This window comes from Ambystoma mexicanum, chromosome 4p, assembly GCF_040938575.1.
Source record: "Ambystoma mexicanum isolate Mex_15411 chromosome 4p, UKY_AmexF1_1, whole genome shotgun sequence".
Taxonomy (NCBI): Eukaryota; Metazoa; Chordata; class Amphibia; order Caudata; family Ambystomatidae; genus Ambystoma; species Ambystoma mexicanum.
The window spans coordinates 997,374,946-997,389,072 of record NC_090927.1 but is presented as its reverse complement, the minus strand read 5'-3'; the positions used below and the strand labels follow the sequence as shown (position 1 = coordinate 997,389,072).

The 14,127-nt window shown below is 52.4% G+C and overlaps 1 protein-coding gene across 3 annotated transcripts in view; it reads left to right on the top strand.

The window, feature by feature from the left end:
* The window catches only part of PRDM1 (PR/SET domain 1), a 335,469-nt gene that overhangs the window by 299,590 nt on the left and 21,752 nt on the right, over nucleotides 1–14,127 (top strand). For 2 of the 3 annotated variants that reach the window (XM_069606584.1, XM_069606583.1), the window contains one exon: nucleotides 4,593–4,835. In XM_069606584.1, the coding sequence (XP_069462685.1) occupies nucleotides 4,653–4,835 (183 nt within the window). In that variant the 5' untranslated portion in view covers nucleotides 4,593–4,652. Of the gene's footprint in view, nucleotides 1–20; nucleotides 403–4,592; nucleotides 4,836–14,127 lie in introns of those variants that run through there. The other variant, XM_069606585.1, reaches the window with a different exon arrangement.

Here is a 14,127-nt window from a genome sequence, read left to right as displayed (position 1 = left end):
GCGCCCCTCTGCCGTGAAGTGTGTGTGAAATATGGGGCGATGGCAGTGGCAGCAGCAAGCGCCTAGAAGCAGCCCGGAGAGTTAGGACCGATGCATTGCCCGAGACCGGACCCTCCTCCTGCATACCGAGGGATGTCACCCGCCGCCCCCCTGGGTGCGTGCTCCAGCCTGGGACACCCCGGGCTTCCTGGATTGTGCCTGCATTCTGGGAGCGCGGACGGGGCGCGCGGGGCTGCCCGGGTCGCTGCACTGAACACAGGAGCGGATGCCAATTCCCCATCGTTTGCCTGACTTAAGCGTTGCCAGGACTTTGCAGCGCTTCTCTGTATAACTTGACGCCGGGCCTGAGCTCCGTTCCCCTCACGCCCCTGAGCCCGTGGGGTTTTTCCCGGTTCAGAAGAGGTGAGGCTCGGACCCCCGACCACCTTGTGCTCTTTTCTGCATTACAGCGGTGACGCCTTCACCCCCCAGATAGAGCCTCCCCGCAAGGGATGTCTTGCTGGTTGCTTCGTAGTGCCCATATTTTCATTTTGGAGAGGTGGCTGCGCGCCTCCAGCAGCCGGCGAAGAGCGTCCGCCTACCCCCTGTGACCGTGGCCGGACTCCCGAGCAGCGCGGCCGCTCTCGGAGCTGGAAGCCGCTCCAAGCCCCGCGGGACGCACCACCCAATCCCTTTACTTCTCTTTCTGAACAGAATGGTTGCGGTGCCCCCGAGAGACACACACAACTAGGGCGCCTAAGCTCACACAGTGCCGCTAAAAGGGGCGCCGGCATTAGAATTCGGGTATCGCAGGTCCTTCCCCCGCAGTGTACCCCCTTCTGGTACAAAAGGTGGGATTAGTAGGTTTTCTGTGGACTTCAAGAACTGGCTCCTAAGCCGTAGCATCACAGAGTACACCCGCTCGGCCCCATTAGACAAAGGGCGGCTCGCACAGGTAACCCGCCTTACGCCACGCAGTCCGCGAAGTTTCTGAAAGTGCTTACATTTCTCCCGTTTTAAGGCGGTGCTCCACCCAGACGGCTAGAGCCTCTTGTGACGTTGGTGTACATTTAGCAAATAACTTACAGTTAAAACCGGACTGTCTCTGTGCAGTGAGATGATGTGGTGAGTAGAGCCGGGTGCATTCGCGCTCCCCATGCAGCAGGGCCGGCTGCGCGTCGGGAGTGAAGCGGCCACCGCCGCTCCGAGACATCTACCCGTTATCCGGATCGGAAACGCTCTCTGCTGAAGGGAGAGTGCACGAGCGACTGTCCCCTCCGTTCCGGCCTGAGTCGGGCTTCGAGCCTGCTCCTGGCCGCGACCTTACCCCGGCACACGGCGACCTGCCGTTGGGTGGATGTGACATCGCCACATCAACCGGCCCGTCTGCGTGCCACAAATACCCAGACACCGGCTTAACCCACTGCTGACTGGGTGAGTCAGGACTCTTGCGAACTGTAACGCCGGTCCCGCGTCCCCGGCAGTGTGCAGACATGTATGTGTGCCTGTGTGTATACGTATACACATATAGAGATCTGCCCAGGATCACACATGTGCTCCACTGGGGAAGCTCATCATTAGAATTCAGGTATCTAGGATCGAAAAGTTGCTTTCTAGAAGCGAATTCTATAAACCTCAGCGACGGATTCAGCCCCTACGCACTCGCGTGTACTTTTATTTCGCTGTCAAAAAACATTGTTGTGCGACAACCCGTGGCGCGGATTTCAGAAATTCAAGGTGGCGGTGACAGTATGTGGCATATTGTTGTAAACAATTAAACTGCGTTTGGTGTGTGGCTTTTCCGAGGCATACACCAGACAATCCCTCACGAACCCCATCGCCCCAGGGCACTTCAAGAGTAAAAGTTCTACTATGGCTCTGAAGACCCGCAATCCCAGCGCTTGTGTTTGGCTGATCAGGCGCGCCTTGGTATTGGCGGCGGAAACCTCCAGGTGCCCGTCACCCTATCGCAAGCGAGCAGCTTGCGGGTGGCAGCGCGTGTCTAGCGGGTGGCACTTGTGAGGTCTTATGAGCCCTTCCTTCCGCGTGTGGTGGTGAGCGCATCTGTGTTCCAGTCGTGGGCGGGCTGGCTTCATGTCTGTTGCGTTATCCGGGAGCCTTTATCAAGTGCCACACGGAGCGCATGCCCGCTTCGGGGAGCTTGTGTGCTTCGGCTGGGGCTTGAGGTTATGGGTCGAGGTGAGCGCACACAGACACCGTGCCAGGCCGCAAAGAGCTGCAGTCAAGAGTCCGATCGGGCTAAGAGGGAGGGTTTGAATTGTAAAAAAGAATGCGAGCCCTGTGAGGACAGGCAACCTGTTTGTAGTGTGTAAAACAAAGGGGGGTCTTGGAGTCTCTCTACCAGCACGAACACTGCCCAATGACCTGTTCTTGGGTGAATAACCCCTGGGAGAAACTCTACCAAGTCTTTAGCTCACTGTCCCTTTCACAGAGAAGACATTTTCCCGCATATCAGCCTTTGTCCTGCTCAGGGGCAGTCCAATGCTGAAATACTGGGCAATTCTCGTCTGAACAAGAGTACCAACAGCAACCCCATACACGTGTTTCAGCCTTGTTGGGCATCATCAGTGAGGTGAAGCTGTGCCTCTCTGAGAACAATGAGCAAGGGGTCCACGTCTAGATCGCCCTGGTAACTTAGGGTGAGACCCCAAAGTTAATTTATGCAAATCAAAAGGGGGTCTGGGAATCTCTCTACCAGCACGAACACATCCCAATGACTTGTAGTGTGTGTTCTAGACTTGTTCTGCAAAGGGTAGGGTGACGGGTGTTTGGGGTAAACGCCAAGCGAAGGCTGTCGGCCGTCCTACACACACATATAGGAGGTGGGACTCTTGAGGGGCAGTTATTTAAATCTGAGCGCTGTGAGGGGGGGTGGCTACAGTGCCTGTTTCCAGCGCACGATGTTGTGTGTGTGTGTGGGGGGGGGGGGATTTGCTCGAGATCACACACTTTGGTCAAGCGCGCACCCAGGGATTAGAACTCGGATGACCTCCATGGACAGTCAGCCAATTCACCACAAGTTGACGTCCCTTCACAGCAGTGGGAGGGTGCCGTAAAGTTAAGGGGGGAGGAGGGTGCAGGAGGTGGGATGGACCAGCGGCGATGCGAAGAATGGCAACATAACCTTTTTGTGGTGGTCCTTTCTGAGGTGGTCGCTGCCTAAAAGCTGCTTCAGCTTTGTAGGGCGAAACCTCATTCTGTATGTTGGGCGGTGGGAGCACGTGGGTCTGGTTGAGGGTTACACGGGCTGCCGTATTTGTTTGGGAATGGGCTGTGCTGCGTATGCCTGGGGAACTCGCTGCAAACCAACCCCATCCTTGCAGAGGGATGGTGAAATCAAAGTTGTGCGTTGACGATGGCTGCTTTCCGATTTTTTTTGGCCACCGTCTCTTGCGCTGCGAGCCAGGCAGGATGCAGGCTTTCTCTGGATGAAAGAGAGGACGTCAGCAAGGGGGGGGGGGGGGGGGTGGGGGGCAGGTTGTTTTTGCTGAAAGTTGTTTGTGCGCTGGTGGAAGCCGGCGGTGGGAAAGTTCAGCATCCTAGCTCTTGGAATAGACAGACTTGCGCTCTTCCGCTCCCGTGGCGGCGCGCGCCTTCCCGATTTAGCTCCATCCAGGCGCAGACGGCAGCTCCTTCCGCTTCCTCCTCTTGTTTGTGACACTTTTCCAAGGCTTCTGTTCCAGAGGCACGGCTGTCTAGGGGCCGTGACCCCGGCTCTGCCCGATCACTGCTGGGGCTAGCGTCGGGCCCTGTCCAGTGGTCGAAGTGAGCGGGAACGGGCTGGAGCAGAGTTCCACTACTTTTATCTTTTACTGTTAACAGTTCCACTACTATTTTCACCCATTACTGAACTGTTCTTTGAAGTTCAAGCACATTTCTATACTTTAACACCCAATAGCACTTACACCTAAACTGCAATGTGTATTCAACCAGCATGGCTACAACCCTTGCAAAGTGTGTTGTGGTTACTCCCAGCCGGGGTCACAGTTGCATGCACTATTTTTTTTTGGTACACGTCTGCCGCTGGTCCTGTCAGCATCTTGGGTAGGGTTGGGAGCACTGGCACAACGCTGACCATTCCTACTCTAGTGTGTGCCTTGTTTCTGGAGTCTGCCACTGCCAACATAAAGGCTGCTGGCGCTAAACACACCGTGCCATGCACTGTGGTTTTGTGGCCATTACCAATCCAGGGATATATCACTTTTCTCCATCGTCCTTCCTGGTTGGCCCTGGTATTCCCATGACATTAGCATGCTTTTCCTCTGGATAGGATCCTACCTAGGTGGGCTACCGCAGCCTCCCCACCCCCTCCCGCAACACTGCTTTTGCCTAGTGTAGTGCCGCTCTTCTGTGGGGTAAGAGAAGGCCTCTGGGAACTGAGCTCTGTGGTTCCCACTGATCAAAAGTCTGTAAAAATGATCTTCTGCCATTATTTTAGGGAAGTTTATGTATTTCTTTTGGCGATTACTCAAGAGCAGAAGCTCTCCAGTACAATGCAGGCCACAGACGGTGGCATTAGTCACCCCGTCTCGGAGGAAACGGCGGGGGCTGAAGGACAATGAGGATTAACGCCTGTTTTTCTTCTTTTGCAGACTGCCACTCGGTGTAGCTCGGGGATTGTCAGCTTCAAGACCACGCTGGTGGAGCGGGCCATGAAAATGGACATGGAGGACGCCGACATGACCCAGTGGACGGAGGCGGAGTTTGAGGAGAAGTGCACCTACATTGTGAACGATCACGCCAGGGACCCCTTGGCCGATGCCGGTTCGGCCTCGCAGGCCGAAGCGTCCCTGCCCAGGAACCTGACCTTCAAGTACTCTGACAACTACAAGGAGGTGAGTGCCCATCACACGTTGATATTCCATATCCTGATGTAGCGCAATGAATGCCACGCGCTCTTCCATATCTACCAGTGCTAGAATGCAAAATGGTTTTATTTTTGTGAATCAGAAAGGCGGCCATCTTGAAACTGTCAATGTTCATGCGTTATCATTTGTTTTGAATGCAAAGAATGACCATAGCTACTTGCAGGCCTACACATTGGGATTGAGCATGAATCCCAATTTGTGCATGGGGATACTTGCCTGCATAATGGGGCTACAGGTGGACATGTGCTCTTGTGACCCAGGTCCCTGGCCGAGGAACCAGCAGTTTTAATTGGGTCTGTTCCTTTATGAACTCACTACGAAACCCTAGGCTTCATAAACCAATCCTTTGTACATAAATCCTAGGCATCGATGTGAATAAATTCCCTGTCGATTGAAAGCTGGGAGCGACGAGGAACTGTGCCACTGGAAAATGGATAGCCCCGTCTCCAAGTATCAAGCTCTACACACAAAATAGGAGTTGCGTTTGACAAACGGCATTGGGACTGTACAGGCTTCTTAATTCAAAGTAGCAGAACTCCGTCGCTGTTTACAACCCACTTTCCTGGGACGGGCCTAATGATGTGGGCCAGGTTCCTGGTTATGGCTTTAACTTGCACGGAAAACCTCTTTTTGATTATTCATGCTTTCAGAGGTTGTCGCGCTGAAAGTTCACCTGCGGCTCTAGGCCTCATTCATTCTGAATTGCATTTGGAAAAAGAAGTTGATCCCGTCCCCTGTGATGCATAGTCAGACTTTGTTGAGAGCAACAAAGGAATTCGGGGTGAGAGAAATGCAGTGCCTAACACACATGGAGGGGATGCTCTGAGGCCTAAGCCCTACTTCTCTTCTTCAGAAGACCAGCATTGGAAAGTAACGCTGAATAGAGCATTGATATCGCCGTTATGCTCAGGCCGCCAGGAGCAGTGATGGAAGTGAGCGGGAACGGTCGGGAGCAACGTTCCACTACTTTTTCCGGTACACTTCTACCACTGGCCTGGAGCCTGGGCTACCTTTTTTATGGATTTGATGGTCCTGGATTTGAGGCCGAAGAAGCCTCACCCACTCCCAATAAAGCCGGCACATTCTCGGCATTGCCCCCACCTGCCCCCTGAGCAATGGGCTGAGCAACTTTTATGGAGCAAATTACAGAAGGGTGCAATGATCGCCTACCTCATAGTGCCAGGGAGGGCCCATTGTGCGCCTGCATTCCAGAGCCCTGTGAGTGGAGTCACACTTTCCCCTTGAGCACTGTTTAGGGCCAGCCACTTCCAACAGCCCTATTTAATGCCAAATTATGCGACATCATGGGGGGTTGGGCGGGGGGGGGGGATTTGATAAAACTGGAATCAGACCAGACCCAGCATCCTCCCAATGAAATGAAAATTAATGTGAGGGAGCCTGCCCTTTGAGACTGTGCTTCTTTTTTTTGGGAGGGGGGTGGCTTCAGGGGGAGAGTTGTGAAGCCTTCGCCCGTGTGTATTGCATAAGATGGCATGCATGTGGTCAAGAGGTACTGCAGCCGCTCTCCGTGCGCCTCTTACTGTTCTTGAGTGGAAATGGTATTGCAAAATAGCTTGTCTGGTTAATGCGCCGCTTGTGGGTCACGGGTCCGAATCCCGGCAGAGCTGACTCACCCTTTAATACCTGCTTGTGGTCGTGTTAAAAGAAGGACCAATGAGTTGGGCAAGAGTGACAAAATCCCGGCAGGGCTGACTCAGCCTTTCATCCTCTTGAGTTTACAAAAAAAAAAACAGATATGCTGTCGTCGATTTGGGCCAGGGTTGGGGAGCTTCAAGGCTGCTGTGAAAGATGAGCGATTCTAACTTGCCAAATAGTGTTCCCCAAACATGGAATCCCGCCCTAGTGAAATGGACATCCAACCATTGGGCTCTTATGGCTTGGAAGTGTTTCCGGGGTGAGAGTTTGGCCGAATGCGCAAAGGCAACACCACTCCGCCCATGCGCAGTTTGGGTGCCGCATGCAAAACTTTATCTTGGATACGAAGTTGGGCGTTCGCCGAGTAATGGTCCGTGAGAAGCTGCCGATGTTAACAGGCAGATACCATGATGCACCAGTGCGAGGACCCCCCCACCCCCCCCCCACCCCATCCCCTATACCTGGGGGGCTGTTACTTTAATATTTTTTCCGTGATCTTTTTGCGAGGGTCACGCTTTCTTTTGCAAGCCCAGTGCTGGCATTGGGCCGGATCTTCACGGATCGGGCTCCCTCACTTTAGGGTTTGGGTGGAGCAGGCGCCCAGTGACATCACGTGTTAATATTGTCCCCTGCAGGAAGTATTAAAGAACATTATTTTAGATGTAAAAGGTGTGCACGTTGGATACTTTGCTGACATTATGAAAAAAAACTGGGGTATTTTACAGGTGTTGATGGTTACTCTTCTGAGGGAGGCTGAAAGGCAAACGTTTATGGGGGAGGGAGTAAAATATCCCTTCTCTTGACCCCCCCCTTCGCCCCCTAGCCCCCGCTGGGTGGGATCCCCAGTACAAAAAAGTCAATGTCCAGCAGAGTGAAAGCCTGTTTGTGTGCGGGGAGCGTCGAAGCACCGCTGCTACCAACCGGGGCAGGAAACGGGTCATCTTCAGCTCGCCTCTCTCTATAAACCTCGTTCACATTGATAAACTGGAGCTGAACGTACTTGTATGCGTGTTCGGGGCGTGCACGCCTCCCCCTGTGCGAGACCCATCTCGGGGCGAGCGCTTGGTTCCGTAGCTTTAGTCCTTCCAGGCGCTTTCCCGGTATCTGTGACGCTCGCTGTGGTGGAGGCGAGACGGGAGCACTTACACGCCCCGGCTTGTTTCCGCGTCCTTATGGAGTTTTCTCGGAAACTGGACGCGCGTGACAGTGTGCGGGAGATGCGACGGTGCGTGTGCTGCGTGCAGCCGGCTTTGGCCTCCCACACATGCATGCGATTGAGCATTCCCACGCCGGCCTGGCTGCCTCCCCAGCAACAGAAGAGAAAAGGGTTGTATACCGATTTCAGCCACAAGGAGGCAGCATCCTCTTGCCGTCTTTCTTTCCAAGCTCGGAAAGTGGTGATCAAGTGCAAGGCAGCGCGCTCTGGCAGCCCGACTAGCCGTTTCCCAGGCTGATTGCTCCAAAAGCACATGTTTTGTAGAATAGATTTATTCACCGGGTTAGCAGTTTTCTTTTGAGCACATAGGTTACATTAGGTGTGAATTTCAATTGTTTACTCTGGAATGAGCATCAGCTGACGTGGGAGTGGTTATTTATATACATATAACCCATACAGGTCACTGTCTGTAATGTGCCCATGTTTCAGCAGGTATGGGACCCGGTGGGGTGACTTGCCCTGACCCCGCAGCCGTGTCCAGAGTTGAGGTCCCGTGGTTCCCAGGGCGGCAGTGTGCTCACTAGGCCCCCGTCGCCGCCTCCTTTTCAATGGTCATAGTTGGATATAGTGACTATGTACGCGCTGATCTGCCTGTCGCATGGTACTATACAGATGCACATGGAGACTGGCCTCTGTATATCTGCAGGGTTGGGATTGTGCCAGTCGCTGGAGCTCCAGGGCTTGCGTTGCCTGGTCTGCTGTCCTAGCTCGCCAGTCGATGGAGCTCCAGGGCTTGCGTTGCCTGGTCCACTTTCCTGGCTCGCCAGTCACAGGAGCTCTAGGGCTTGCATTGCCTGGTGCACTTTCCAGGCTTGCCAGTCACTGGAGTTCCAGGGCTTGCATTGCCTGGTCTGCTGTCCTGGCTCGCCAGTCGATGGAGCTCCAGGGCTTGCGTTGCCTGGTCTGCTGTCCTGGCTCGCCAGTCACTGGAGCTCCAGGGCTTGCGTTGCCTGGTGCACTTTCCTGGCTCGCTGGAAGCCATTAGCCTATGCCGTTTTTTGCAAATGTTTTCGCTTTTCATTATCACTTCTGAGGTTGCCACTAGCTTGTGTTTCTGCCCATATGAGGATAGATGCACATTCCATGAATGCTTCTATTAGTTACTTGTTGGTTATTTTGTAGACACACAGTAGACCTTCGTTTTTCAGTCTATTGGAATACTTGCCGGGAGGGGGGGGGGCGGGGCGGGGGGTACGGGAAGGTGGGGGCCGCCTGGGCGTGGGTGTAATCCACTGTGCACTCCCATTCAGCCAACAATCGTCCAAGCCTCTGTGGCTGCCTCGCTTGCGGCATGTGGGCCCTGATGAGGGCCTTCCTTCCAAGGCCAGGGCACTGGGCACCATTACATTTGCAAACGAGAACTCCCACTGTCACAGTGCTTAGAAGCAGGAGCGACTGTTAGGAAAGGCTAAATATCTTCTACTATTATTCGTTATTTCATTTCCGTCCCTTTTCTAGGGTCTTCGGTCTTTTCTGGGGGGCTGGGGGGGGAATGGGTTTGCTGATGATGATCCTGTTTTTATTTCCTGTTAGGGGGAGAGCACCCCTCACCCACTGAACTCCCCAGCTTTCCCTCTTTGTTTCAACATTGGCTCCTGATCTCCTAAATAGTAAATGTTTTTGAGAAAGAAGTTTAAAATATGTTTCAGGCGTCACAGTGGCAGCAGCATACTTTGTGCCCAGAGATGGTAGTATAAACATTTGTAGGGGAGTAGGTGGCATATATATATATATATATATATACACAGATTACAGAGAATACCCCGCTTCTGACGCTCACATAATGGAGCCTATTAGCAATTGCTCTTAACAGAGTGGATTTCTGGGGGGGGGGGGGGGGGTGGGGAGGGGCAGCAGTAACCTGCCCGAATGTTGGGGCTTTCCCACCACGCTACCAGCAACGCTCAGATGACCGTTTTTGAGAACTCCCCCGCCGGGCCTGTATCGAGATGGCCTCCATTACGTGTCATACCGTTATTGGCTGTGGGGCGTCTTCAGTAGGCAAGTTTCAGTGGACCGGCTCATTTTCGCTCTGAGTCCCATCTGCGCGTCACCATCTTTGAAATGGGTAGCCGCTGCTTTCCATAGTTCGGGTTTCTGGGGTTGAGATGTGCTTCACATTCGTGCAGTCATGCTAGAAACAAGTGTTTCTGTCATTTTAGCAATTGAAACATTCCTAGGTAGGCATGGTTTTAGGGCACAAGGTACTCTGGCTAGTCTACCAAGTTCTTCATTCGTACAACTTTGAAAGGGATTAGAAAATGGCTTCTTTTGTTGCACATTTCTAGTGATTTATTCAGAAGCAAACTCTGCCTGCCAAAATGATGGGCCTGAACTTGCCTCACTCGCTTTCTGGGGAAAGTCCCCATGTGACACAGTGTTGCGGCCGGGGGATTGCAATAGTTTAAGTGACTAAGGCTCCTATTACAACTTACACTTGCACAGGGATATGAATGGACAAATACTCTATATAGAATGGTCGTAAAAAGTAGGGGAATGTGGTTCACAAGAAAAAAAAGAAAGTAGTGGAACACCACTCCCGATCGATCACTGAGTGTATACCTTTGTTTGCCCTCCATGCTGCATTTCCAAGTTCTAGATTTCAAAACAGGCTAAAGAGCTTCATTTACTAAAACAGAACACAATCGACTTGTATTTCTGGAAAGTGATTTGTTCAGAAGCACTGCAGAAAGGGCATGCTGATGGCTGTGGCAGTCCCACTGCCATCTGCTATACTACATTCCTCAAGGAGTAATGAAACGGTAGTTGGCGTGTGGGACCCGGTGATGGCGGACGGGCAGGAGGTGCACAATGGAAGAGCGGCATTCTCTCACACACTGGAAGGATGACCTCTCATTTACTGACCCCCCACCAGGACAGCCCGCAGCGCCAGGGTGGCATCGGGGAGGAGCGCACCTCTTGCACCTCTTGCGCTTCTTGTATCAGTGAATCGCGCCCACGTTCTGAGCTAATGTCACATGCACCATGGCTGCAATCCATCCACATGCCTGATATCGGTCTACATCTTGCCACGAAGGACCCATGCATCGCCCTTGCACTAGAGTTCTGGGAATGCATTTAGTGGAATGGGCACTCTTCGATGCAGGGGTGACCTTAGCGGTGCCAGCACCCTGGGCAGCAAAGCAAAACTGAGGCAACCTCCCACCCCCCCACCACTCCTGCGCACCCCTGGTCATGCCAGGGGTGTGGGGAGGGCACATTTTTCAATAGGTGCCGTTGCGAAAGCATCAGCGGCCTATTGTTATTAAATGTGCTGCACTCCTGAGAGTGGGGCGCATTTAATATCAATAGGGCGCCTGCCGTGCCTTCTCCCACCATGAAAGGTCAGGGGAGACCTTGAAAGGCTCCCCAAGCCGGCGTGGCGGGAGGCTAATGGCGCCACGGGCGGTTACCCGGGCAGCATTGCCCTAAAGCTGGCCCTGCTTCGATGCTGCACTCTTCTTAATCCCACAGTCTTGAGTGTTCACATAGTTGTCCGAAGTGCTATCACGCTGTACAGTTATATAAAGCTCTCATCTTTCTTTCTCTCGCGCTCTTTTTTAATGTTCTCTTTCTTTCGTTCCCTCACTCTCCCTCTCTCTAAACGAGTCACCAGGCCATGAGGTGAGCGGACGGGCAGCGGCAGCAGCAGGCCTGACCGGCAGGCGCTGCAGATACCTGCACTTCCGGTCACAGCCCCGTGTACTACTGGGACATTCCCTTATCACGTTTCCACAAGGAGGGCTTCCCTCGGCTTTCTGTTTTCCTCCGCCGGCAGATAGCATCTTTTAACACTGGCAACATTCTTCCGGGGATTTGGCTGATTAGAAATCATTTAATCTCCCAGGGAAAGGTGATGCGCCATTGTGGGCGCACACTTAAACCCACCGCGCGGGCTTTCCACTGGCCCTTGACTGACAGGCCCGCTCCCCTTATCTCTGTGGCCGTTTCTCACTTGTGTGCGCTGCCTGGCAACTTTTGATAACCCCCTGCTGCTAAAGAGCAACAGTAAGCTAGCCCAGCTTAACCTGCGAGGCGAAGACAACCTAGGAACAGGTTTGGGCACAGCCTCCGTGGCAAGCCCCCGCCCCATTTGCCAAGGCAATCGTGACTAGCCAGCAGTTCTCCCCCAGACCATGCTTGCACCCCTCACCTTTCAGTGGGTGTTTATGCAGGTTGAGTTGGGTGCATTATGTAGCTTATTGGCCTTGTCGGTGGGCGTTGCCATACTCTCTTTAGAGACTTCTGTATTGGGGGAGGGAGGGAGCAGCAGAGTCTTGTGGTGTTTACTGGAGGCACATAGGTTGGGGGTGTTGCAGAGCTCTTGGCAACTCTAGTCTATGCAGCAAACAAGCATAACGTGACGAGTAGCAAATGGGAGCTTTTTTTTTCTTTTTCAACCACAGTATGATTATTTTTTTCAAAGTGTTCTGCTGTGTCAGAGGCAAGATGTTTCAGTTTGAGTGGACTCGGTGAGGGCGTGTTCTAGAAACTTGTGTTGGAGGCAGGGTGAACATTGTGAGCAAAGTCATTTCTCGAGGTTCTGCCTGGAATTGGAGCGTGCCGCCCCTCCCCGCCCCCGGGTGCTGCAAGGGCTACGTGGAAGCCATACGTGTTGCGGTAAATGTGAAGACCATCTGCCATCTTTTCCACCCACATAGTAGCTCCCAAACAGCAGTGCAGAAAGAAAGAGGCACTTTTTCCCCGGCTTTAGCTGATGGTAACTGCCCGTCGTTTTGACAGGATGCCTGTGTTATCAGAGTGTGCTTCCTGGCACTCTTTTCGTGTTCCATATAACTGTTGATAACGGTGCTAACACAGTACATCAAATAATGGAGACCTTCCAGTTGTGGTCATCGCTGTTCAGTGTGCACTACTTTTTTTGGTTCCATGTGTTAAAATCGTGACAAAAAGGCTGTGGTTTTGCCGCTGCAATCCATGTATAGGATGCAGGGGACAACCTTGCTCCCCTTAAATGGTATAATGGGGTATACCTTTACCGGGGCAAACCACTGCCTTTTTGCTGCAATTCTTTTTTGTACAGGTGACATTTTTGCAGCAATTTTATTACTGCATACCCTCTTTTCATGATGCATCTCCTCTGGTGGAGCATTGCTCTTCCAGCTACCTATCCACTGAGGTGGCTGGGGTTTTCTTTCGCTCTTTGATCAAGGAATTGCTGGGAACACGTTTCTTGAAGGTTTCTGTGCACTGGCTTTGTCACATTAAAGACTTTCCCCACTCTGCTTCTACTAGGCCACCATTGCCAACCCCCTTTGTTGGTACCTGGTTGAATCTGTGTCCAGTAGTCTGCCTTTTTAACAGGTGGAATCGCTGCACACGGGGGTCTCATGATATTCGGGCAGTTTGGTGAAGTGCCCATTGGTCTAGTGGTGCCTCCAAGTCAGAGGTGCTAGGATTCTTTGGTCAGTTTCATTTACCATGCTGGGGCTTAGGACGGTGAGATTATAGCACTATAGTAGAGAACTTTGATGGTTTTGTTGCTTGGTCTTTAAGCCACCCACATGGGAATGTGTCAGTTACACATTTCTTAATTTGGGACCCAGCTTGATACACACATGCTCGTGTATTCATTTGTGGATGCAACTGATTCATGGAGTCCGGCATAACCATCGAGCATGGGCTATCGGGTGATTGCTAGCATGTGTGCTTTCTCTTTGTGTACCCATTCATGCTCTTAAGTGCAGTCAATTCGCTATAATCCTCTTGGATGTTCTTAGTATGGGCGTTGTGTCAATCGAGAAGCCTTCTACTGACAAACGGGGCCTTCAGTGAATGCTTCGGGTTTCTCCCGGTTATAAAATCAGAGGAGTTGTGAAGTGAAAAGTGAATGTTTTTTTCTTCTATATCTGAGGTAACGGCAAAAGCTATACTGCTCAACGAGAATGAGCAGGGTTTACTCTCAAGGCCTGCCACAGCCTTATAAAAACCTGGCTGTCTAGCGCATGCCTCAAACCCAACCCCACAAAAGCCAAATTCCTCCTCTCCAATAACATTGAACCCACGCACTTCCAGACCTCCATGTTCTCCATGGATCTAGAGGGCTTCACCCGGCTGGTGACCACGAGCCAAGTCTATAAGATTCAACATTGACCGACATCATGCATAGCAGAGGAAACTCTGACCACTTGCTACAACTCTCTTTTTATTCGAAAAATCAAGCCCTTCCTGTCAGATAACTTCTGATCCCCAGTACCAGGCATTTGTCCTATTTCACCTGGACGATGGAAATGCCTTACTCCTCAGCCTACCCCCCTCGATCTTGGCAACAATGAGAAGCATCCTCCATGCTGCACTCCGCCTTATTAAAGGCCTCCACAAAAGTGATCACACTACGCCCGGGCTGATTGAACAACGTTGGTTGCC